The sequence below is a fragment of the Muscardinus avellanarius genome (assembly GCF_963383645.1).
Source record: "Muscardinus avellanarius genome assembly, chromosome: 4".
Taxonomy (NCBI): domain Eukaryota; kingdom Metazoa; phylum Chordata; class Mammalia; order Rodentia; family Gliridae; genus Muscardinus; species Muscardinus avellanarius.
Genome location: NC_137789.1, coordinates 69,967,233 through 69,990,699, shown reverse-complemented (window position 1 = coordinate 69,990,699; position 23,467 = coordinate 69,967,233). Strand labels below are relative to the sequence as shown.

Genomic DNA, 23,467 nt, shown 5'->3' with positions numbered 1-23,467 from the left:
TGAATCAACTCTTCTTGAATAAAAATACCAATTTACTTATCCTCTTTTTATCTATTTCTTGACCTATAAAATTAGGGTAATAATACCCATAGGTTAGCTGATATACTACATAAAATACTATAAGCTTAGAAAAATACTTAACGCAAGCAAATAATGATAGCTATGATGTTATGATTCTTCACGCTGACAACAGTCATTATTATCATCTTTGATACAGGCTTAACTTACATCCCTAGTATTTGAGTTCCGTCCAAAACTCAAATGAGGCTGTATAATATAGTGGTCAAAAAGAAAGACTTTGCTTTAAGACTCCATGGCTCTGAACACCAACTCCAATACTTCTAGTTCTGATACCTTAGGCAAATTACTTAGCCTCTCGATGCCTGAATAACTAGTCTATTGAAAAGGGGGGTGAGAGTAAGAGAGGTACTCATTTCATAGAGTAGTGAAGACTAAAGAAAATATATGAAAAGTGCTTACAAAGCATACCATTGAGTAAACCCTCAATACTTGTTAAGTATAATAATTACCTTTTTTTTTTTTTTGCTGTGGTTTGGTTTGTGTAGACAAAATTTAGTAAAATTAAAAGCCCGTAATTTTAATTGTGGTTGAATTATTATCTAAACACATTTAAGCTTTTTTTATTAAAGATAATTAAGAGAATACTCACTGACAATGTGCCCAGTTGTTTGAAATGCAAGTTCTACTATGCTTTCATCTTGATCAGATGCAGCTAGATGAAATACAGAAAAAATGTTCTTCCATCCAGATCGAATGTTAGCAGCTTGAGAATTAACCATTTGTGCTATACACCGTACAACCATATCTCGAATTGTTGGAGACCTAAAATATTAATATAACTGTATGGATATGCATAGAGATAAAACTCATCTTTTTTTTTTTACCCTTTCTTCTATATTTCCCCCTGCTATGGAAAAGAATAAGGTTTTTCTGAAATTAAGTAATTCAACAAACATACCTGTTCCGTTTCATTATATGTTCAAACGGTCTTAAGAAATCCTTCTGGAATCTGAAATTTGCAAGCTCCCCTTTCTCTAAAAACTTCATTGACAACTGCCTCAAGGAGTCTACTGCAAAAATAGCTACATCTTCATTAGGATTACAGCCAACCTGCAATGGCAGAAAAGAAAGAAAGAAAGAGAGAAGGAAAGAAAGGAAGAGAGAGAGAAAATAGACAAAAAACGGAAATGCTTCAAATCCTTTGGAAAAATACTACATTGATATATGCAATTCATGTTTATAGCAGTACAATTTACCACAACCAAATTATGGAACCAGCCTTGATGTCTGTCAATACATGAAGAGATTATGAAAGTATAGAACATAAATACACACAATGGAATTATACTTAGCCTTTATAAAGAAGAAAAATTTGTGTCACTTGTAGGAAAATGGATGGAACCGGAGAATATTACATACAGTGTGTTTAGCAGTCAAGAAAGTAAAGAGTAGTATATTTTCTATCATATGTGGAAGCTAAATTGGAAAACAAAAGAAACTGCAGATAAATGAGGAGAATCAGTAGGGCAGTGAAGGGGCTTCTGAGGAGGGAGATGTGAAGGGAGACTTGACGAGGAAATAGTTCAAACACTTCTATGTACATATATAAAGTTAGCAACCTCAATAATATGTACAAGGAAGGGGAGCCAGCAGGGTGGGAGCTGGAAGGAAACATAACAAGTACTTTTTTGTACATGTGTGTTTCACTCAGAACCACATTACGATGTATAATTACAATGCACCAATAAAAGTATATTAAAAAAAACAAAATGCTAATGTCAGTGGTGAAAAGATGCTAATGCCAGTGTTGAAAATTTACAATACTTAATTTTTTAAAAATTTATCTTCACAGTATGCATTATAATATGTGATTTTCTAACTTGAATTATTTTTTCATTTTATTTTTGCTCTAGATATTTTTCTGTCTTCCCCATAGGACTAGAAGCTCCACAAAGTCAGTTTTCCTTTACACCACTGGTTTCCCAGCAGCCAGCACAATACTTAATAAAATTCAAATGCAAACCTTATACATAATCTTGTTTTGTTTATTCTGTGGTACTGGGAATAAAATTCTTAAGTTTTGCCTTACAAAATATATTAAGTTACTAGCATAGGTAGGTAAACCCAAGATTTTTTTTTATAAAGGCAATTGGTATACTAAGAATACTTCCTGCAAAAAGAAAAACAGATATTTTACGAAATTCTTAAAATCCTGACCAATCATTTCTATAACAAGAATAGGATTCATTGGAATCTCTAAATTTAATTGTAAAAAAGTAATAAACAATTGCTTGGAAGGGAAAAACCCATCAGACTATAGAAAACTTTAGACAAAAAATATGATAACAAATACTATGATTATTAAAATACCTTATTAAAATGATCCCCAATAACTTCCCATATCCGAGACCACTGTAATCGTATTCTTCCCATGTTGTAGTATGATATTTCTACAATTTTTTGCAGACTAAACATTCTTGGGTGTGTAGTTGAAAGCAATTCATCCATAGACACAGCACAGAGCCAACGAACAAAATCCACTATAAAATAAATACATTTACATTTTTTAGATCAACTTAAAATTTCTTAGTTTAAAGGCCAGTTTCTAAATAAAACAAATTTCCATACTTACCAATAGCATTTCCATCTAGCCTTGTAGATCCTGTGAATATTCTGGGGAAAATAAGATAAGTCTTAAAAATTTATCAAGTTTTATTTCTGTTATGTCAACTCTATAGTAAATGGCCTGGGTATGAGCTATTTTTATCCATTTTAAAGGAACAACAAGAACAAAAATTAGGTAGCCAAATAAGTACTTTTTAATTATGCAATAGTTTGAATGTTTCTCCCTCTCATGTCTAAACATATCACTTTGCATTCAAAATTACTAAAGTTAAGTGTTTACTATTGTAATTTTACTAGTAGAATACTAATTTGTAAAACTAATGAATTGGTATACTATGAAACAGAAGACTTTCATTTTTCCTGAGTATCTACTAGCATTAAGGAAATTCTTTAAAAATATAATTTTTGCAAATAATGTACATTTGATTAGAAAGCTCATTTATGATAAATTAAAAGTTGTTTCATTTAAACTTGTAATAGTATGAGTTCAACCAAACAGTACCTAAGCCACTTTCCTTATAGCACTTAAATGTTTACAGTTATTCTGTTGCTGTCCAGGTTTTGGTCACATTTATTTACTGAGTTCTTTTCCTCTGTTTCAGTTTTATAAAAAAGTTCAGCATAAATATATTACTCCTTTAAAGCATTTATACCCACATTTTGGGTTTACAAATGGGTTTAATGTGACTAAACCTTTACAAGATCAACAATATTCATCATTTTAAAATGCACGCATAGGATTTAGATATTAAAGAGAAAACCTTAAAGACAGGTCAAATATTAAACTTAAAAAGAATAGTAAATCAGGTGTGGTGGAGCATGCTGGTAATCCCAGTACACAGGAGGCTGAGACAAGGACAGCCTCTGCAACTTAGCAGCATGGCCCAGTGAGACCATGTTTCAAAAAAAAAAAAAAAGGACTGGGGATATAGCTTCGAGGTATCATGCCCCTGGGTTCAATCCTTAGCAACACACACACACACACACACACACACACACACACACTAATAGTAATGGCTACCAATCACTTAGTGGGTACTGTTTTAGTGCTTTATATATTTTCACTCATTTCATAGTAAGAAATATAGCTGGGTATGGTGGCACATGTCTGTAATCCCAGTACTTGGGAAGCCAAAACAGGAGGATCATAGGTTGGAAGCCAGCTTCAGCAATTTAGCAACAGTCTATTTCCAAATAAATAAAAATGCCTGGGGATATAGTTTAGAGGTAGAATGCCCCTAGGTTTAATCTTTAGTGTGTACACACACACACACACACACACCCTGTGAAATATGTACTATTATAACCCTTATTTTGTAAACACAAAAACTGAGACACAAAGATATTTCAAAACTTCCTCAAAGATTACACAACTAGTAAGTGCCAGAGTCAAGATTCAAACCAGGTTAGGAAGACTACAGAATATACACTCAAAGCTGGGCATGATGGCGCACACTTGTAATCCCAGCATTTGGGAGGCTGAGACCAGAGAATCACGGTTCACAGAGAGTCTTGGCTATTTACTGAGGCCCTCTGCAACTTAGTGATACCCTATTTCAAAATAAAGAATAAAAAATAGGGCAGGCGTTGTAGCTTGGAGATAGAATGCCCCTGGGTTCCATCCCCAGAACCGGGGGGGGGAAAAATATATATATATATAATAAATATATATGTGTATATATATATTCTCTTAACCACTTTTCTATACTGTCTCATACTTAACTGATTAAAGCATGTATTAAATATTTAAGTGTATTTTAGATTTTACATACTACCCGAATCTAACTGTTCTCATAAATCATGACTTTTTTAGCCTGAGTACCATTCTTGAATGCTTGTTAATGTGTCCTACCAATAGTAACAAAAACAAGACAGGACACTCAAAATCTGAACTTCTGCTAAAGGAATGTCTAAGATGTTCTATATTGTTCTTACCTGTAGAATGAAGTAATAATTTTAAAATCTGGCATAAAACACAATGGGGGGGGGGTTTCAAGAGTAATTAGGTCCCATTTAATCCAGCAGTTAGACTGGACCCAGAATTTAAAAACATACGAAGCCTACAAAAGCGCTCACAAGAACAAAAATAAAAACTGTTAAACTACATAAATGTGATCAGCAGATTTATCTCAAACTAAAGGTATACCCTTGGAAGGCAAAGTCTATCGACAAACCACACCACAAATGGAGGCCAAATAAGTAGTATAGAAGAAATAAAAGGCATAAAAGAAACAAGAAAGGATTTATTTTTAGCTGAGAATAAAGCAAATGACAAAGTTTCAAAGGGAAAAGAACAGAAACATAGATGGAAATTATGTGCAACCACAGGGAAAGGAAGCAACAAACTTTGAAGGTGGTGAAATGGTAGAGAACAAAGGCAGGAAGGAGAGAGAACTATCATCAGCAGTCACACCAGGTTCTTCAGACTTGGGGTACTGGAGGAAGGTAAGTGAGCATGCATCCTGGGTGGGGGCACTGAAATTCCTACTCACTCGGTAGCATCTGAGGGGCCACTCTATCTCTAGCAATGCTCCACTAAATAAGCCATGTGGGAGAGCACAGCGGTCTGTGGAGGCATTTAAAGTTAAGCCAGGAGAGCAGAGCTAGGTTTCACAAAATCAGCCCATGAAATGGATTCTATATTCCCCGTGTGAAAAGCAAAGCAGAGAAGTTCATGAATCTTGTTTAAGATTAAAAACATGCTCTTAAAAGCATAGAAGGGGAAAAATTGATAAGATTACTGCTTCATATCATAATGCCAATGCCAAAAAGAGCTGACAAGATTTTTGCAGAAATAAACTTTTAATTGCAACACAAAACCATCCTGAATTACTATTCTGGTAAAATGTTTTTCACAATGAAACTATCAAAGGTTCATTTATTTCATAGCCTTAACTGAAAGATATTTATAAGCAAATGGAGTTAGGATGAATTGTACATACTTTCGGAGACGTAAGAGAATGTTCCAAAGAGAGAAAAGGGCCAGTATAAAAGCTAGATCTGGCATGTTTAAAAAAAAAAAAAAAGTAACTTTCTTTTAGCTTTCAGAAATAAATCATTCCTGGGCAAAAAGTCTATCCCTTACAAAATTCAGTTATATCTGTGAAGCAGGCCTAGTTTCATAATGCCTAGAACATTCTATCCCAGCAAGTGCTAGAATAAAAGTGTCTATTATTCTCCTAAATTTGAATGGCAAGAAATTCTTAATACAAAATGGAGGTGGTTAGAAAATGTTACCCTCTTAAAGTTTTTCATAGACTCTATTTTTCTACTGGTTATGAAATAAACTATAAGGAATTAAACATAGAAAAATAATTTTAAATTTTTCCTGTTTAGTTCCTACATTTATAATAAGACTTGACTACAGTATTTAGAACACGTTTCAAGGATAAAAAAAAAAGACTGTTGGTTGGACAAGTACAGAACTCTCCAGACAATGCCTGACACTACTCTCACTACTGTTTTGATTACCAATGTTATTTCACTGAGTTAGTTTACAGGTCACAGTTGTAGTAGCATGTCAAAATAAACTCATATGCAGAAAAAAATCAGAGGAAATTTAAGAAGAAAGTGAAATATATAACACACAATATGACTTTATACTAAATTAAAGATGTAACCAAAGATATAATCAAAGATTTAATGCTTTCACAATAAGCTAAAACATTGTCACATTTTGTATAAAACTATACACTAGGTTTGTTTGCAAAAGTATCTGATAATGACAAGCTTGAACTGACAAAGTACTAATAAAATTGTTCCAAGTTTTTTCTGAAATAGCTTAAATTCTTGAAACAGGCAGGCAGGTAATTTGTTCAAATAAGTGATATGGATATGGTCATATAAAGAATATTATACAAAAAGAAAAATGTTGAATTTTGCCTGAGTAGATTCTCATAATGCCTAAATAAAATCTCATAATTACAGAAAACATGATTTTCTGGAAAGCAAGAAAACCACTTGAAGAAAGCCTGGTATCAGAAGGGCAGCTATTACATAGCCCTGGAGTTGTACACATAGGCAGAAAGCCAGAGAGGGTAAAAGAGTGCACAATCAAAGACAGGAGGTCTGGTAAAGATGGAATGGCTCCACACCTCAAAATTCTCTGTGAATAAAAGAACAGCAACAATCAAGACAAGAGTATACTGGTTATTAGGAAGTTATTTAAACCCAGTTTCTCATTTGTAAATTAAGGACACCAATAATACTGAAGGCTACAGAAATGATTAAATAAAGTAATACATATAAAGTGCTCCACATGTGGCAAGCCTTTGTATTTTATACTAGGGGTATATGATGATACACAATCTTTCTTCAACCCTCACAAGAAAAAGATATATGCTCCTATCTCCTAAAATTGAAACAATAGAAACAATGGCAAGTGGACATTAAGAATTCTTTTCAAAGAAAAGTTCTAGGCCGGGTGTGGTGGCGCACGCTTGTAATCCCTGTGCTTGGGAGGCGGAGACAGGAGGATCATGCAGGTTTGAAGCCAGCCGCATTGGTTTAAGAGACCCTGTTTCCAAATTTAAAAAAGTATAAAAATAGGTCTGGGAGTATAGCCCGGAGGTAGAAGGGTTTCCAGGAATCCCAGTACCAGGGAAAAAAAGAAAGGAAGGAAGGAAGGAAGGAAGGAAGGAAGGAAGGAAGGGTTCCAGAGAGTACTTTCAGGATCAATAACCATTTTGTCTGGACTTACATCAAAAATTTTATCTGAAGCAAAATAAATAATAAATCAACATGCATTTAACATGTCATTAAGAAGAGATTATAATATATAGATATAATTAAAGACTGTAGTATATACATACTATCTATAGTATAATAGAGTATAGCATATATAAGTACCATAAAGATTATAGTGTGTGTGTGTGTGTGTGTGTGTGTGTGTGTGTGTGTGTGTGTGTGTTGAGAGAGAGAGAGAGAGAGAGAGACAGACAGACAGACAGACACACACACACACACTACAGCTTGAACCCAAGGTGTTTTTCTACCTCTGAGCTACATCTCCAGCCCTATTTCTTATTTTGAAACTGGGTCTCAATAAGTTGCTAGTGGCCTACTAAATTGCTAAAGTTGGCCTCAAACTTGGGATTATAGGTGTGCACTACCATGTCTGACTACAATATATATTTTTGAAAGTTTTCAATATGAATCGTAAATAAAATAAAAGTCAATGTTGAAAAGTGCTAAGTTTTAATTAAAGGGAGCATTTGTCTGGAAAAAGCTAATCTTCAAAAGAATACTAGAAGATATGGACTTATATGCTGGGCAGTTTTAAAATCTTAAATATTCCATAGTAAACCACAGTAAGTATTTTCTTTTAGAAAACAAGCTAAGATGAGGAATACCTGGCAATGTATGTAGTATATAAATTCTAAAGCCCTTTCCAAAGAAATTTATAATTAGATTTTCCAATGAAACCCTTTCATTTTACCCACACTGCAGTTTTATCATGTACCTAGAAAGATGAGCTGCATTTTCAAATAAGAAGCATACGTTTTCTATAAGGGAAATAGAATATTTATATTCCATTTCATCAAGGTTACCATTTCTCTAAAGCATACTAATATCTGTTATAATTTAAAATTTTCATGCCATTTACCTCCTTCCTATACTCTATGACTGAGAAAGAAAAATATAGGTGCTTCATCATCCTTATCATAGCATATCATTAATGTATCTCATTTACTTTAGGTAAATTATTTTGGCAATAACTTTTTTCTTTTTCTTAATGAGAAAAATATATCTAAATGCTACAGAATTGAAACAATATTCATCTGAAAAGGGAAGAAAAGGAATACCTTACCTATCTACAGCAACAACAACACTTTGAGAACTCGTTTCTCCAATGGATTCCTGAATACTCGCTATCTGCTTCCAGTCCACATTTCCTCCAACTACCACACATAAAAGAGAGTCATTTCAGTTTTAAAATAATCCAGTGGAAGAATACATTTATACTTCTAAAACACATTTCTAAAAAAATTATTTTCCTAATAAAAGAAGTAAGACTTTGGGTAAACAAATTATTTTTTTGTTATTCATGATGTTTTCAAGGAAATGTGCTTAGTGAGCTATACTAAGTAGTATATAAGACACAAGAGACACTGTAAAGATCACACAAATTGGGGCATTGTAAATTTATATCAGAAAATTAATGACATTAGGCATAATTTCCCTTAATGTTCAAAATATGACACACTAACCACAGTTTCAATGATACCTTCAGTGGATGAGTCCAATTCCATTTAACTAGAATTTCCTTATCATTTAATCTTCATCTCCTAGTTACAAATGTTTGGTGAAATTTCTACTTGTATAAGATTCTCTTCTTCAAAAGAATCATATATCTTTTCTCCCAAAGCTGGTTCCACATGTTGTAAAGAAAGTAAAACAATACCCCCAGTTTTCATAATCTTAATCTTAGAATTACTTTTGCAATTATTCCCTTCCTCCATCATCAATATTTAACTAGTCACGAGACCTTTATTTTGACCCATCTTTCATATCATCTATTCATCTCCATTCCTGATTAGTTTAGGCCTTCATAATCTTAGTCCTGGATTTCTAAGCAATTACTAGACTTATTTCCCAATTAAATATTCTCCTCTCCAATATCTCCTTTGATCTTCTGTCCAGATTAATACTCCTAAATAATCAATTTCATTTTGTTTACTCTAATTTACAAGATAAAGTATAAACTCTTCAGTCCAGTATTTCAGGCGCATCCCTTCAACATTTTAACCAATATGTAACTCAAGTCATGCTCTCTCTCAACTATCAGAAACTTACCTATCAAAATCCAATTTGAGTTTGTGCCCCCCACCCAGGACAAGGATTCAAGGGCATTCTACTTCTGAGCTACACCCTCAGTCTTTCTTACTTTTTATTTTGAAACAGGATCTCGCTGAGTTGCTGAGGGTCTTGGGAAGTTGCTAAAGATGAGCTCAAACCTGTGATCTACCTGTCTCAACCTCCTAAGTACTAGGAGTTCAGATGTGTACTACCACACCTGGTTTAATTTGAGTTATCAATGAAGGATTCCTTTCCACTGTTCTCTTCTGCCTCTGAGTGTTTACTTTTAATAAGTACTACTCCAATAAGAATTGTTTCCATATCATTTCATACAAATTATTTTAGGTATGTCAATGTAGCCTTCTCATCCAAATAAAAAGTTCCCTAAAGGTTATGAATCAAGTCATGTAAATTTTCTTGTACTCAACTACCTTATTCAATATTAGATTCAAAGCTGATGCTCAACAACAATTGTTGACCCAACTGACCCCTCAGTAAGTGTTCCTTTGAATACAAACCTAACAGATAAGACTTCATTTAAATAAAATAAAAACAAGTTGTATCCTAGGAACTGAGCAATGAGAAAACATGTGATCTCTCTCCTGAGTTAATTTACCAGGAGAAGATAGACACATTTACCACATTATTTTAATACAATGCAATGATTGCTTTGAGGCTGAAATTAACCACATTGTTAACAACTAATTTTGATAGGAAAAGGAAGATACAGAGGCACTGGCTATAGAAAGTCTTCACATATGAGGAACTATCAATTCAAGCTTGGCTTAGAAGAATGACCATGTAGACAGGGAAGAAGGTGAAGACAAAGGGGCAAATATATAAAGTAATGCAAGCATGTAAGTCCTCTCATGTTTTAACATAGTTGAGTGTAACCATAATGAGGAATTGGAGGGAGACAGAAAAGGAAGAGAAAAGAATCTGTAAAGACAGATTAGAAGTAAAATGTGAAAAGCCTTGGCTATCACATTTAATGTACTAGTTTTGAAAATAGAAAACCAATAGAACGCTTAGAAGACTGACATGTTCCAACCTATTTTCCAAATAATCACTCTGGTAGTATTTAGAGAACATAGTCAAATAGGAAGAGATACTAGAGTCAGGAAGACAAATTAACAGTCTATTTGCATACAAGAGAACAAGAATGAAAAGCCATAAGTGAGAGATTTAGGATGGTAGAGAAACAGTGTCAAGGAACACTTGAAGTACATTGTAGAAATTTTATGAAGAAAAATCACTGTGATAAAAGGCCAATCATCAAATAATTTGCTTTGTGTATCAGATGAAATGTCCTTTCTATAGAGAGCTTTCTATACTTTTTTTTTTGTACTGGGGATGGAATCCAGGGGCATTCTACTTCCGAGCTCTACCCCATCCCTATTTTTTTATTCTTTGTTTTAAAACAGGTTCTCACTGAGTTGCAAAGGGGCTCACTAAGTAGCTGAGGCTTTCCACAAACAGCGATCCTCTTGTCTCAGCCTCCCAAATGCTGGGATTACAAGCGTGCACCACTATGCCCAGCTTGAATCCTTTATATTTTAATACAATAATTTATAATCATTAATAAAAATATTTAAAAGAATAAATGAAGGTATAAAATGTCTAGAAATTTAAAGAACCCATTTATCTTCCAAATAATTTTTTTTTTTTTTTTTGGTGGTACTGGGGTTCCTGGAAGCCCTTCTTCCTCCGGGCTACACTCCCAGACCTATTTTATATTTTTGAAACAGGGTCTCTTACGCTAGCACGGCTGGCTTCGAACCTGCGCGATCCTCCTGTCTCCGCCTCCCAAGCGCGGGGATTACAAGCGTGTGCCACCACGTCCGGCGCCCAAATAATTTTTAATAGTACAACAGACTGACAGTTCCAATTTTACCAAATTACTTAAAAGCAAATCTACTTAGGTTAACTAAGAAAGATGTATATGTTGTGAGTATTCTCTAAGCAGTTATGTGGTCAGGCCATTAAATTTTCAAATAGTAATATATATCTTCAAAACATAAATTCAAATTTAAAAATTAAGCTGGGCACAGTGGTGTACACTTGTAATCCCAGCTATTTAGAAAGCTGAGGCAGGAAGACTGCAAGTTTGAGGCCAGACTAAGCAACTTACCAAGACCATGTCTCAAAAGAAAAAATAAAGAGGGCTAGAGGTATAGTTAAATCGTAAATCACTCCTGGATTCAAACCCCAACACTGGGGAAAGTTTTTGAAAAACTACTCCACAGCACGGCTGAAACAAAATAAAAGACACTAGTTGCATTTAAAGAAAAAACAAAAAAGAACTCTATATACTATGTATTCTTAATAACTGAAAGTTAAAATATTTTATAGGCTGGGCGTGGTGGCGCACACTTATAATCCCAGTGCTTGGGAGGCTGAGACAGGAGGATCACACAGGTTCAAAGCCAGCCTCAGCTACTTAATGAGGCTCTCAGCAACTTAGTGAGACCCTGTTTCCAAATAAAGTATAAAATAGGTCTGGGAGTATAGCCCAGAGGTAGAAAAGTCCCTGGGTTCCACCCCTGTACCACACACACATACAGAAAAAAAAAAAAGTTATAAAAACAATCTGTAGAGCATTTATGTTAGGTATTGTAAGTAATCTAGAGATGATTTAAAATATACAGGAAGATATATAAAGGTTATATGCAAATACTAGGTCATTTACATAAGACACTTCAGTGTTCATGGATTTGGGTATTCTCAGGGGTCCTAGAATCAATTCCTCATATATACAAAATGACAACTACATTCAGACCTGTTACTTGGACTACTTGGTGCATGGATGTTATTAATAAAGGAGAATATTAATTTAAACTGGCTCAATTGTCTGTATCACATCATTTTCTAACCCTAAATTTTGATTAAGACATCCTGCTCAAGAAAGCATCTGCTGTGCTATCTAAGTAGTCCAGCAGACAAAGGTAGGTATCTGCCACATGGACTGGCTGATAATCATTTACACAGTCTGAATGGAGGACTCTGTCCAACAGGGGCCAAGTCAACATACTAGTTTCCTCAAGGGTGTAAACTAAAAAATGAGAGCCTGAAGAACTAGACTTGAGTGCAGAATGGAGCAGAACAAATAGACAGCATAGAGTCAGAGAGAGAGGTACTGGTCTCTGCAGTAGCCTAGAAGCTTGAACTGTTTTTCATTTCCAGTTCTCATTTGTATCATTACATAAATTCCCCTTTTTGGAAGGGCAAAGGCAGATGATCTCATAGTCCTACAATATATGTAGCACAACAGCATGGTGGGTAAATTCATTTAACTCCTTTTCAAGTATACTAGTATACACTAGGAATATAATTATATTTTTCTTGTCTAAAACTTTCAGAAGATTAAAATATTCCACTGTTACTTTTTTTTTAGTGTAATCTAATTCTGTAGTCATACCTGTCAAAACTAAGTACTACTAGCCATTAACACCTATCTATCATCATTTTGATCTATCTCCCTATGCCTTTTCAAAGCTATTCATTCAATCGGCACACATTTACTTCAACTGCTTCATTGCAGCTCATGCTACTTTGTGAAAGAATTCTAGTTGTAGTGTTTAGAGTTGGACTCCCATGTTACATTAAATCACCATTGCAGGTGCTCCGTCTGTTCTAAGTCCTGCTGCTGGATCATTTAGCTACTATGTCTGCACCTACACCTACAGACCTCACAAACCCCAGCATCTATGGTATCACTGAGGCAGCATGTACTGCTAACTGCTTCAGCTGGATTACCACCAGAAACTAATCTCCTCAGGCCAACCTGAACCCACGACATGGTCTTGTCTTTATTTCTTTCCCTATGGATCCTTTTTCAGGTCTGAAATTCTTGGATCTCTTAAGAACTTTTATTGCTAGCAACAACATAGAAATCACTAAAAGATATGAACACAGAAAATGTCCAGAAATCGAATTTTACAGTATAAAGCTTTATAAGATAAATATTAATGGTTTCTGAGTGTATTTCTAATTGTCCTTTTGAAATCACACCTCCAGATTCCTTGGTTGGAGGTGGGCTAGGGAGGATGGACAGAGAATATCCAAAGATTTAAAAGTTTCAAATACACTGCAATTGTGCTAATTCCATGCATATATATTCTTATTTAATCCTATTAATCCTATGGGTAGGCACTAGTTTGCAAAGGCAGAAACAAAATCTCAGTGAAAGTGACTGACATTTGGTGAGGCAGAAAAAAAGAATTAAAAGCTAGAAATGGAGTATTGAGGGTCAAAACCTAAACTTTCATTTTTCCTTGGTAAACCATCTTCCATTTATGACTCAAAGTATACTCTCTTTAATTTTTTGTATTCATCTTTGTTATTATTTCCCTTTATTTAGTCCAATAAAGGGTTAGATTTGGAAATTGCTGGTCATACTGAGCAGTAGAGGAACCTTAGAGAAAGGTTCCACACTAGCATTTAGGTAGGCCTACATAGTATCTTTAAAATGTTTTGAATGTGAATTCTTTCTCTACTCGCCCCAACTATTATCTTATAGGAGCCTTCACACATTCAAATTACCTGCTCCTTCTTAAAAGCAATTAATTTAACCATTCCTTTTTCCCAATCCCAAATGGGAAACTGAGATTAAGGGTTATTTAAAATTGATAACCTAACAAGCAAAATAAATAAATAAATAAAAATAAAAGTAAAAAAGATTGAAGCTCCTGACCTAGTCACCTTGCTTTGCTTCCTAAGATTAGGTGACAAGAATTTTATCTAATTGCTCTAATTATATTTCGTCAAAAAAAAAACTGATTTAGAATAAATAGATTAAAAAATTTGATTCTTTGTAAAAAGAAAATTTTTAATTCTTACCTAGCCCCAGACCTACAAATTCATCTGGAGCCTGATCTTTTGTGCCGGTTAGAGATCCTTCTCTGCCTCTCACTGTTCCTGAAATGTATCGAGGTTTCACTCCAGTTCCAATAAGCTGCGCCAGCTCCAACTGACTGATACACTTGAGAATCTTCATTACAAAATGTGAAAAAAATTAATTCTATGTTAAAAATATCATCAAAAATATTTAAATGTATGCAGCTAGGATTAAAACATAGATTACATCATAAATCATAAAATTAAATATTTATTTTAAATACACTAATTCTTCCCCCCAAACATTTAAGAATGTCAGTGATAGATAGAATATTTAGTATTAGCTTTATTTTATAAATCAAACTGCAAAGCTGAAAGTAAAATGTTTATACCTCATGCCATGAATTTCCTAAATAATTTCCATCTGTATGAGCCACTGTGATAAGTGTTTTTATTGTGTCAATATTCTTTTGCTTCATTTCAGTAATACCAGAACTCACTGTAAGTAAGGTAAATCTTGCTAGTGCTTGGACATATGCATCTCTTTCCAGCTATAAAAAAAGAAAAATATATTTATATTATTGTAAAAACAGTGGACTGATCTCTAGTTCCTTATTGATAAACTATTTTGGTTTAGTAAGTTTCTAACTAACATCCACTGCCACAAAACAATTTTTTCTTATTTTTAAAATGATAGAGAAGAAAAGGTACAAATTTCTAAATTCCTAAATCAAGAGAGATATCAACACAAACTGAGATTTTAGTGGTAACAAAGGAATTCATTCAAGTAAAAAAATCAAGTACTTTTAAGAACTATGGGCATTGGCAAAAACCTAACTTAAAAATTTGTTCATTTTTTTCTTTATAGCTAGCTAAGCTGTGCTTTGTTATATACTAAACCATAACATTCACTATTAGATAAAAATAGAGTTTTTAAGAAAGAATATAGTGCCAGGTGGGATGGCGCACGCTTGTAATTCCAACATTTGGGAGGCTAACTGGAGGACTGTGGTTCCCAGACAAACCTCAGCTACTTAAGCGAGGCCTTCTGCAACTTAGTGAGACCCTGTTTCAAAATAAAGAATAAAAAATAGGGCAGGGGTTGTAGCTTGGAGGTCGAACGCCCTGGGTTCCATCTCCAGACCCACAAAAACAAACAAACAAACAAACAAAAAACAGAAAAAAAGTAGAAAAAAATTTGGTTAAATTTTGTTCTGAAACCATATAAAACATAACTTGTCCTTAGGCTTAAGCTATAATATAAAATGCACATATATACACAATATAAGAGTCAATAATTATGAACAATTATGTAATTAAATAAGGTACTTAATATAAAAAATTTAAAGTTTTGGAAACTTTACACAGCTAATGATCTAGAATTAAAAAAGATCGGTATGAACTACCCTTTCTATCATAGTTTTTTTTTTAAATTAAACATTAAGATTCATTTGAATTCCTTTATAAATTTTAGCCAGGTGTGGTGGTGCATGCATATAATCCTAATACTTGGGAGGCTGAGACAGTTCCCAATTTAGTGAGACCTATTTCAAAATAAAAAATAAAATAGGGCTAGGAATGTAACTCAGAGGCAGAATGCCCCTGGGCTTAATCTGCAGTACCACACATACACACACAATAATAAATATCATCATAAATTTGAAATTTTCCTGCAAATGGTGTAATTTTGTTCTTTTTTATGGTTGAGAAAAATTCCAGAGTGTGTATATACCAAAGTTTTGTGATCCATTCATCTGCTGATGGCTATTTAGATTGATTCTGTAGTTTGGCTATTGTAAATTGTGCTTTTATGAACATGGACATGCAAGTCTGATTATAATATTCTCATTTCATTTCATTTGGGAAGATGCCCAGGAGCATAACTGTGGGGTCATATGGTAGTTCCATTCCTAGTCTTCTGAAAAACCTCCACACTGATTTCCAAAGCAACTGTTCTAGTTTACAGTTCCACCAACAGTATAATAAGGTTCCTATTTCCCCACATCCTCCCCAGCACTTATTTATTGTGTTCTAGATGACTACCACCCTAACTGGAGTGAGATGGTATTACAATGAATTTTTGATTTGCATTTCCCTGATTGCTTAAAGATGGTGAATATTGTTGGCCATTTGTATTTCTTCTTTTGAAAAGTGTCTATCAGTTTGCCTATTTTTAATTGAGTTATTATTTTTTTTAGTTTGCAGGAAAATAGATGAAACTCAAGAATATTATATACTAAGTAAGTATACCCAGTCCTATACAATAAGTAGATTTATGTTCTCTCTCATACATGGGAGTTAGAGAGATATTCAGACATAAGGGCAATATCAGATAGATGAGCAGAGACTCCAGGGGCATGACCAAGGGTGATTAGGGAAGGGAGGAGGGGAGACAAAGTTAAAAAGAATGCATAGTAGAATTAATGTCATGAACATTTACAAAATTGTCAATTCCAATCTCAAAGATTTGTGAGGTGAGGGCAAGGGAGAATCTGGTGGGGAGGGGAACAAGAGTTACGTGCAAGTATTTTTTCAACACTGTATCCCAATATAATGTAAAATTACAATGCGCCCAATATAATGAAAAATTACAATACAATGTAATTATGCTAATAATAATAACAAATTAAATTTAGTTTTTAATAAGTCAGATCTAAAAAAGTATTTTAAGCTGCCAGATGTGGTGGGATATGCTTGTAATCCCAGTGCTTGTGAGGCTGAGACAGGAGGATCACACAGGTTCGAAGCCACCCTCAGCTACTTAGTAAGGCTCTCAGCAACTTTAGTGAGACCCTGTTTCCAAATAAAGTATAAAATAGGTCTGGGAGTATAGGCCAGAGGTAGAAAAGCCCCTGGGCTCTACCCCTAGTATCACACACACATAGACAAAAAAAAAGCATTGTAAGCTAAGCTACACTAATGTCATTAAGTAATTATTGTCTCCTAGATCAGCTTACAAAGGTAAAATTCTTTGTTACCTGAATGCTGAAAATGCATGCGATTCTGATTGCACACCTTATCCCTTCCAGGCAAAGAGAAGCTACTTCTGTATCATCACAATCTTGTAGACCTACACTGAAGGCAGCCAGAAAAGGTGTCCAGGCCAACTAGAAAAAATAACAAATATATCATGAATATCATATGATAATTAGATTTTATTATAATACATTAATATTTCTCAAAGCCTTATGACAATAAAAGATTTTAGGATGTTCTAAAAAAAATGAGGTTCTTGGCATAGCTATGTGGAAAGCCTTCTTGGAGAGAGGAAGAAAACTCTTTAATGCTGCCTAGGTTTAAATGCATGAAAAGGCAAGTTAATAAATTCAATAGATAAACTTAGGTATATTTTAAGAACAGCATCTACAAGTTATATCAATAAAAATGGGAATCAATATTCATAAAAATATTAGTTTTTAACTTCAGAATTCATCTCTCTTTGAAAGCTTTGGTTTTAGCCATAATTCACAGGCTCATTATTTCCAATAAAATCCGTTTGGTCATTAATCTACTTATAACAAGTTACTTTATTCTCTTCCTTAAACCTAGACATCATGTAGCCTAAATTTTTTATAGTTAAATAATTTATATTCAGACCCTGATATCTCTACTTCCTAGTTGGACGATATTTTTAAAGTTCAATAGAATCCTTCATTATAGATTGTGGAAAGCAACAAATACTTTTAAAATTCTACTCTCAAAAGAGTGAATACCTAATGAAGTTGTAACATAAAACCAAATGGTGTAGGCAGATGTGGTGGTGCATGCTTGTAATCCCAGCATTCGGGAGGCTGAGATCAGAGGATCACGGTTCTCGGACAGCCTTAGCTACTTAGTGAGGCCCTCTGCCTGAGAGAGCCTCTGCAACTCAGTGAGACCCGGTTTCAAAATAAAGAATAAAAAATAGGGCAGGGGGTGTAGCTCAGAGGTTGAATGCCCCTGGGTTCCACCCCCAGACCTGCCAAAAATAAATAAATAAATAAATAAATAAATAAATAAATAAATAAAACCAAATGGTATAAAAAAAAAAAGAGCTACTTTTTGACTACTGAAAAAAAACACATAATTTTGCTAGGCATGGTGGCACTTCTACAATTCTAGTACTTGGGAGGCCAAGGCAGGAAGATCGTAGGTTTGAGGACTCCATCCGCACTTAGCAAGACTCTCAGAGACTTAGGGAGATCCTATTTCAAAATTTACAAAAACAGTCAGGTGTGGTGGCATATGCTTATAATCTCCGCGCTTGGGAGGCTGAGACAGGAGGATCACACAGGTTCAAAGCCAGCCTCAGATACTTAGTGGGGCTTTTAGCAACTCAGACCCTGTTTCCAAATAAAATATAAAATAGGTCTGGGAGTATAGCCCAAAGGTAGAAAAGCCCCTGGGTTCTACCCCCAGTACCACCAAAAAAAAAAAAAAAAAAAAAACCTACAAAAAAGTGGACAGGGTGCCTAATGGTACAGCTTAAAAAAAATAAAAAGAAGAAAAAGAAGAAGAAAAAGAAGAAATAAAAGATGATGTCTCTTATCAAAGTGTACCTAAGTAATATTCTGGGCAATCAAACTATCTGCTCATAACTGTATAAATCTTTGTGGAATACAATTTAGCAATACATAAAAAGTTCTCAGAATATTTGTACCTTTATATTATAAAATGCATTCCAGGGATTTATTATTCATTTATTTTCTACGGATAATGCTTACTTATTGAGCAATTACAACAAGCCAGGAACTATGCTAGACTTTGGAAAAAGTGAATACACATAGTCTCTTGCCTCATAAATACATGTATAAACTATATATATGTAAAACAAACTTTATAAATATAATGAGAGAAAAATATAGCATGTAATGAAGAGGAACATAATTGTGACTGGAAAGATTGTGAAAGAACTTTCTGAGAAAGTGATATTTAACTGGAAACTACTCGGGCAAATGGGAAAGTAAGTATTCTAGACAAAGGGATATACCTAGTATGAATTTAAGAGATCTTAAAACTAAAAGAATGCCAGTGTTATTGTGGCATATTAAGATACAGAAAGGTTCAGACCTTTTCTTGGTACTCTCAGACCACATAAGTTTTATGAACCATCCAAGTGTGTTAGATTGAAGAGCATCATTCAATCAATGCAGAACTTTAAGAAAAAAGATGGTATTTCCATTTCTATTCTAAAAAGATCACTCTGGCCTCTACAAATGGATAAGAGGAACATAAAAGTAGACATGAGGATGCCAGGTAGGAGAATGCTATAGTAATCAATAATTAAGTGTATCTAGCAGATTTATATGTAACTAAAAATATAATCAACCAAGATGTTCTTTGACAGATGTATGATTAAACAATGGGTTATGTCCGTACCTTGGAATACCATAGAGCAATAAAAATGAATGTAATACGGATACAACCTGAATGAATATCCAGAGAATTATGTTGAGTAAAAAAAAGCAAATCTCAAAAGGTTAGATACTGTATAATTTATTTTTAAAAACAAAATTTAGAAATGGCATACATATTAATGTTTGCCAATGATTATGAACATAAGAGAAGGGAGAGAGCAATGTGAGTACAAAAAGTGAACAGTGAGGTTGTGTGCAAGTATGAAGGTTATCAATGTGATGTATAATGACAATACACTAATAAAAATTAAATCTCAAAAAGTCATCATAAGAGATCCTTATGGTATTTATATTGTTCAATATCCTGATTCACAAATATTCACGTTTAATAAAGGTATATAGAAACCAATACACAAAAATAAAGTACAAGAGGGGAAAGCTGAATAATATGAATGAATTATATGAATACAATATCTTGCTTGTGATATAACTTTGTAAATGTTATCATTAACTGTAAACAAGACAATATAGAAGAGGTCTCTGTATTATTTCTTGCAACTGCACGTGTATCTACAAATTATTTTCAATAAAATATCCATTAAAATGATAAAAAAAAGAAAGAGAATAAGAAAGTCTGGAATAGGATAATGACAAGCAGAAATGACATCAGAGGGAAAGATTCATTTTAGCTTGGTGAATGTTTAAAAAAAAACTATGGCTAATCCAGAGACTGGATGATAAAAGTGGTTTATGAAGAATTTTTGTTTTATTTTTTGGAACTGGGAATTAAAATCAGAGGCATTCTACCTCCCAGCTATATCCCTAGTTCTATTTTTAATTTTTATTTTGAAACAGTGTCTTGCTAAGTCGATGAGTCTCACTACTTGCTGAGGATGTCCTCGAACCTGTGACTCTCCTGTCCCAAGTATTAGGATTAAAAGCGTGTGCCACACCTGGCTAAAATGGAAAAATACTTACAGTGAGAAACAGCAAGAATATGAAATTCTACTCATGGTATGATCACAACTGTTTAAATAAGGTAGAAAAGTAGTACATATATAAAGTTTTTTCTGAACAGTGGAATAATAGTAGGTTTCTTATCCTTTGTTTTTTTTTTTAAACAACAAACCCTCCTTCCCAAAAGACTTATTAAAAAATAAACAAACTTGAGATTATTTAAAACCAAAAATGCTTTAAAAATTTTGTGTTTAGGTTTTCACATTAATTTTTTGTATTATTCCAAAGGATTAAAGCCAGGTATACTCCACTATTCCTTTTAACGTTTTCTTCCAAGATCAATCTCTCTTCTCATAATTCTTTATCAACTTATTTCAAATACTAAACATTTACAACAGACCTTAAAGTTTGGGTAGAATTATAAAATTTTAAGAATTGAAAGGAAACACAGAAATCCTCTAGTCATCTTTCACTGTCCATACATATGTGTTGCTGAAATCACTATGGTAACTTGAATTAGATCTTCAACCTCCAAAAACCCTTTTACCTACCATACTACCTTATGAAAAAATGTACCTCATTTACTTTCTCTTTTCAAAATTTATTAGACTCCCTTCAGCTTTTCTATTACTCTTTGATTTACTGCTTACTCATTCTGGAATTTGCAGAAACAATAAAAAAATAGGAGAACAAAGAAGAAAATAAAATTATTATTATTATTATTATTTATTTTTATTTTTATTTTTTGGCAGTACTGGGGATTGAACTCAGGGGCTTTCTACCCCTGAGCTACACCCCTAGCCTTATAGCCCTTATTTTTTTATTCCTTATTATGAAACGGGGTCTCACAAAGTTTCAGAGGCCTCACGAAGTAGCTGAGGCTGCCTCAAACTTGTGGTCCTCCTATCTCAGTCTCCCAAGTACTGGCATTACAAGCATGTACCACCACACCCAGTGAGATATCAAATTTTAAAGAAGCAATCAGTATCAGTCTTACTAAATCATCTCACAAGTAATGTTCCCTTTTGTTCCTCACCCTACTGTCTGGGCTTTAAGCACACTAAAAGCCCTCATATTAATTTCTAGGCTGGAAGCACTGAGAATGCAAGAAACTCAGGATCACTTTGAAATCTGAGTTAACTCCAAAGGTTTTAGTGTAATTCATTTTAATAAAAACAAGGATTAAAGATTATTTTACAAAGCCTTTTTATTTCTAAATGATCTTCCTTTTTTCTAACTAAGATTGTACTCCTATTCATTACTTATAGTGCATACCTCTTCTCATTTTTTTAATGAAGAGAAAATTTTTTTCTACTACGCCTTAAATTTAACATGCAATAGCTTCCAGGCTGAATGTGATACATGACTCTACTTCTTGATTTAAAAATATGCTCAACAAAATTATGTAAAAATGTATACTGCAACTGAAATTTATTAGTAATTCTAACCTTAAACATAGGCCTCACATGCTCCAAATGTGTTGCACTTGTAAAAGGTGCCTGAACATGGCTCACAGCTTCCATGAGCGCTTTGGCTGTCTTGGCCATCTGTTCCATTTCTAAGTTATACAGAAGTCTTCTTTGTTTTTCACTGGCTACATCTGAAACAATGAACATTATTAGCATATATACTATAAAGTATTTTAAAATGCCATTTTGATGCTTTATCAAATAAATACCAATAATCAATAGTAATAAAAATGGTCCGAAGAAGCCAGACACAAAAAGTTATATGTTGCATGATTCCACTTTACATAAAATATTCAGAATAGGTAAATCCACAGAAAGAGAAAATAGACTGGTATTTGCCAGGCTCTAGAGAGAAAGGGAATGGGGACTAACTGCTTAATAGGTTGGGTTTTAATTTGGAGTAACAAAACATTTGAATCTTGACAGAGGTGGTAGTTGCATAACACTATGAACATATTAAATGGCAACAGAATTATTCACTTTAGTGTACCTCATAATGCTCTTGGGTTCAATCCCCAGTATCACATACAGAACCTCCCCCCAAAAAATGTGGACAGGATTCAGTAGACAATAAAGCACAATTCACAGGGTTAAGTACAATACAGCAGAATTCACAATAGCCAAATTATGGAACCAACCCAGGTGTCCAACAACAGACAAATAAAGAAAATGTGATATACACAAAGGAATTCTACTCAGCCATAAAGAACAACAAAATTATGTCATTTGCAGAAAAGTGGATGACATTAGTAAAGGTTAGTTCCAAGTTAGAAGTAGTCAATGAATGGAAAGTCAGAGTTAAGTGGAAAACCTATAAAAATGGAAGAGTGCAAGTGTACCTGTACAATCAAAGTGCTGGGGAAAATCCAAATGTGGGATATAAGTACAGAAGAAGAGCAGTAAAAGCTATGGCATCCTCAAACTACAATGCATTTGAATGACATTTTCTAAGTTAATAAGAACAACAAAAAAACACACCTGGATAATTTTAGTGGTCTTAGCATACCACCATCTCCTTCCCATATCTGGTTTCTCATGATCTCTTGCCACCATATACAAGAGACCAGAGAAAAGAGTAACGTGAGGATGTTATTAGGTAAGAAGAACAAACCAGTGTATCTACCTAAAGGTTTAAAAATGAAAGCTTAATTAATATACTTAATGTTAGAAGTAGAGCTGAAAGTAACACTACAAAATAAACTGCTGCTTGATAATGGATTGGAGAAAAGGCCAAGGATTACTTAATTTAAGAATTGGCTTACCCCTTTAACCACTCTGTGTTTTAGGGACAGGGACTGATTAAGAGTTTTTATATTACAGTTAGCTCATAGTTCTGATTCTCTTTCCTAATCTGATTTTTGTTTTCCCATCTATAAAATGAGGGAGAATTTATTAAAATGCCCTAGAATATAAATTCTCTATGGT

At 33.8% G+C, this 23,467-nt stretch overlaps 1 protein-coding gene across 5 annotated transcripts in view; it reads right to left on the bottom strand.

Moving 5' to 3' along the window:
- The window catches only part of ARFGEF1 (ARF guanine nucleotide exchange factor 1), a gene marked incomplete at both ends in the record, with an annotated part of 145,610 nt that overhangs the window by 36,936 nt on the left and 85,207 nt on the right, over positions 1 to 23,467 (bottom strand). For 4 of the 5 annotated variants that reach the window (XM_080694651.1, XM_080694654.1, XM_080694653.1 and 1 more), the window contains 9 exons: positions 671 to 843; positions 980 to 1,131; positions 2,392 to 2,561; positions 2,654 to 2,694; positions 8,456 to 8,546; positions 14,284 to 14,434; positions 14,673 to 14,831; positions 17,259 to 17,387; positions 22,022 to 22,173. In XM_080694651.1, coding sequence (XP_080550777.1) covers positions 671 to 843; positions 980 to 1,131; positions 2,392 to 2,561; positions 2,654 to 2,694; positions 8,456 to 8,546; positions 14,284 to 14,434; positions 14,673 to 14,831; positions 17,259 to 17,387; positions 22,022 to 22,173 — 1,218 coding nt within the window. The remainder of the gene's footprint in view (positions 1 to 670; positions 844 to 979; positions 1,132 to 2,391; positions 2,562 to 2,653; positions 2,695 to 8,455; positions 8,547 to 14,283; positions 14,435 to 14,672; positions 14,832 to 17,258; positions 17,388 to 22,021; positions 22,174 to 23,467) is intronic. The other variant, XM_080694652.1, reaches the window with a different exon arrangement.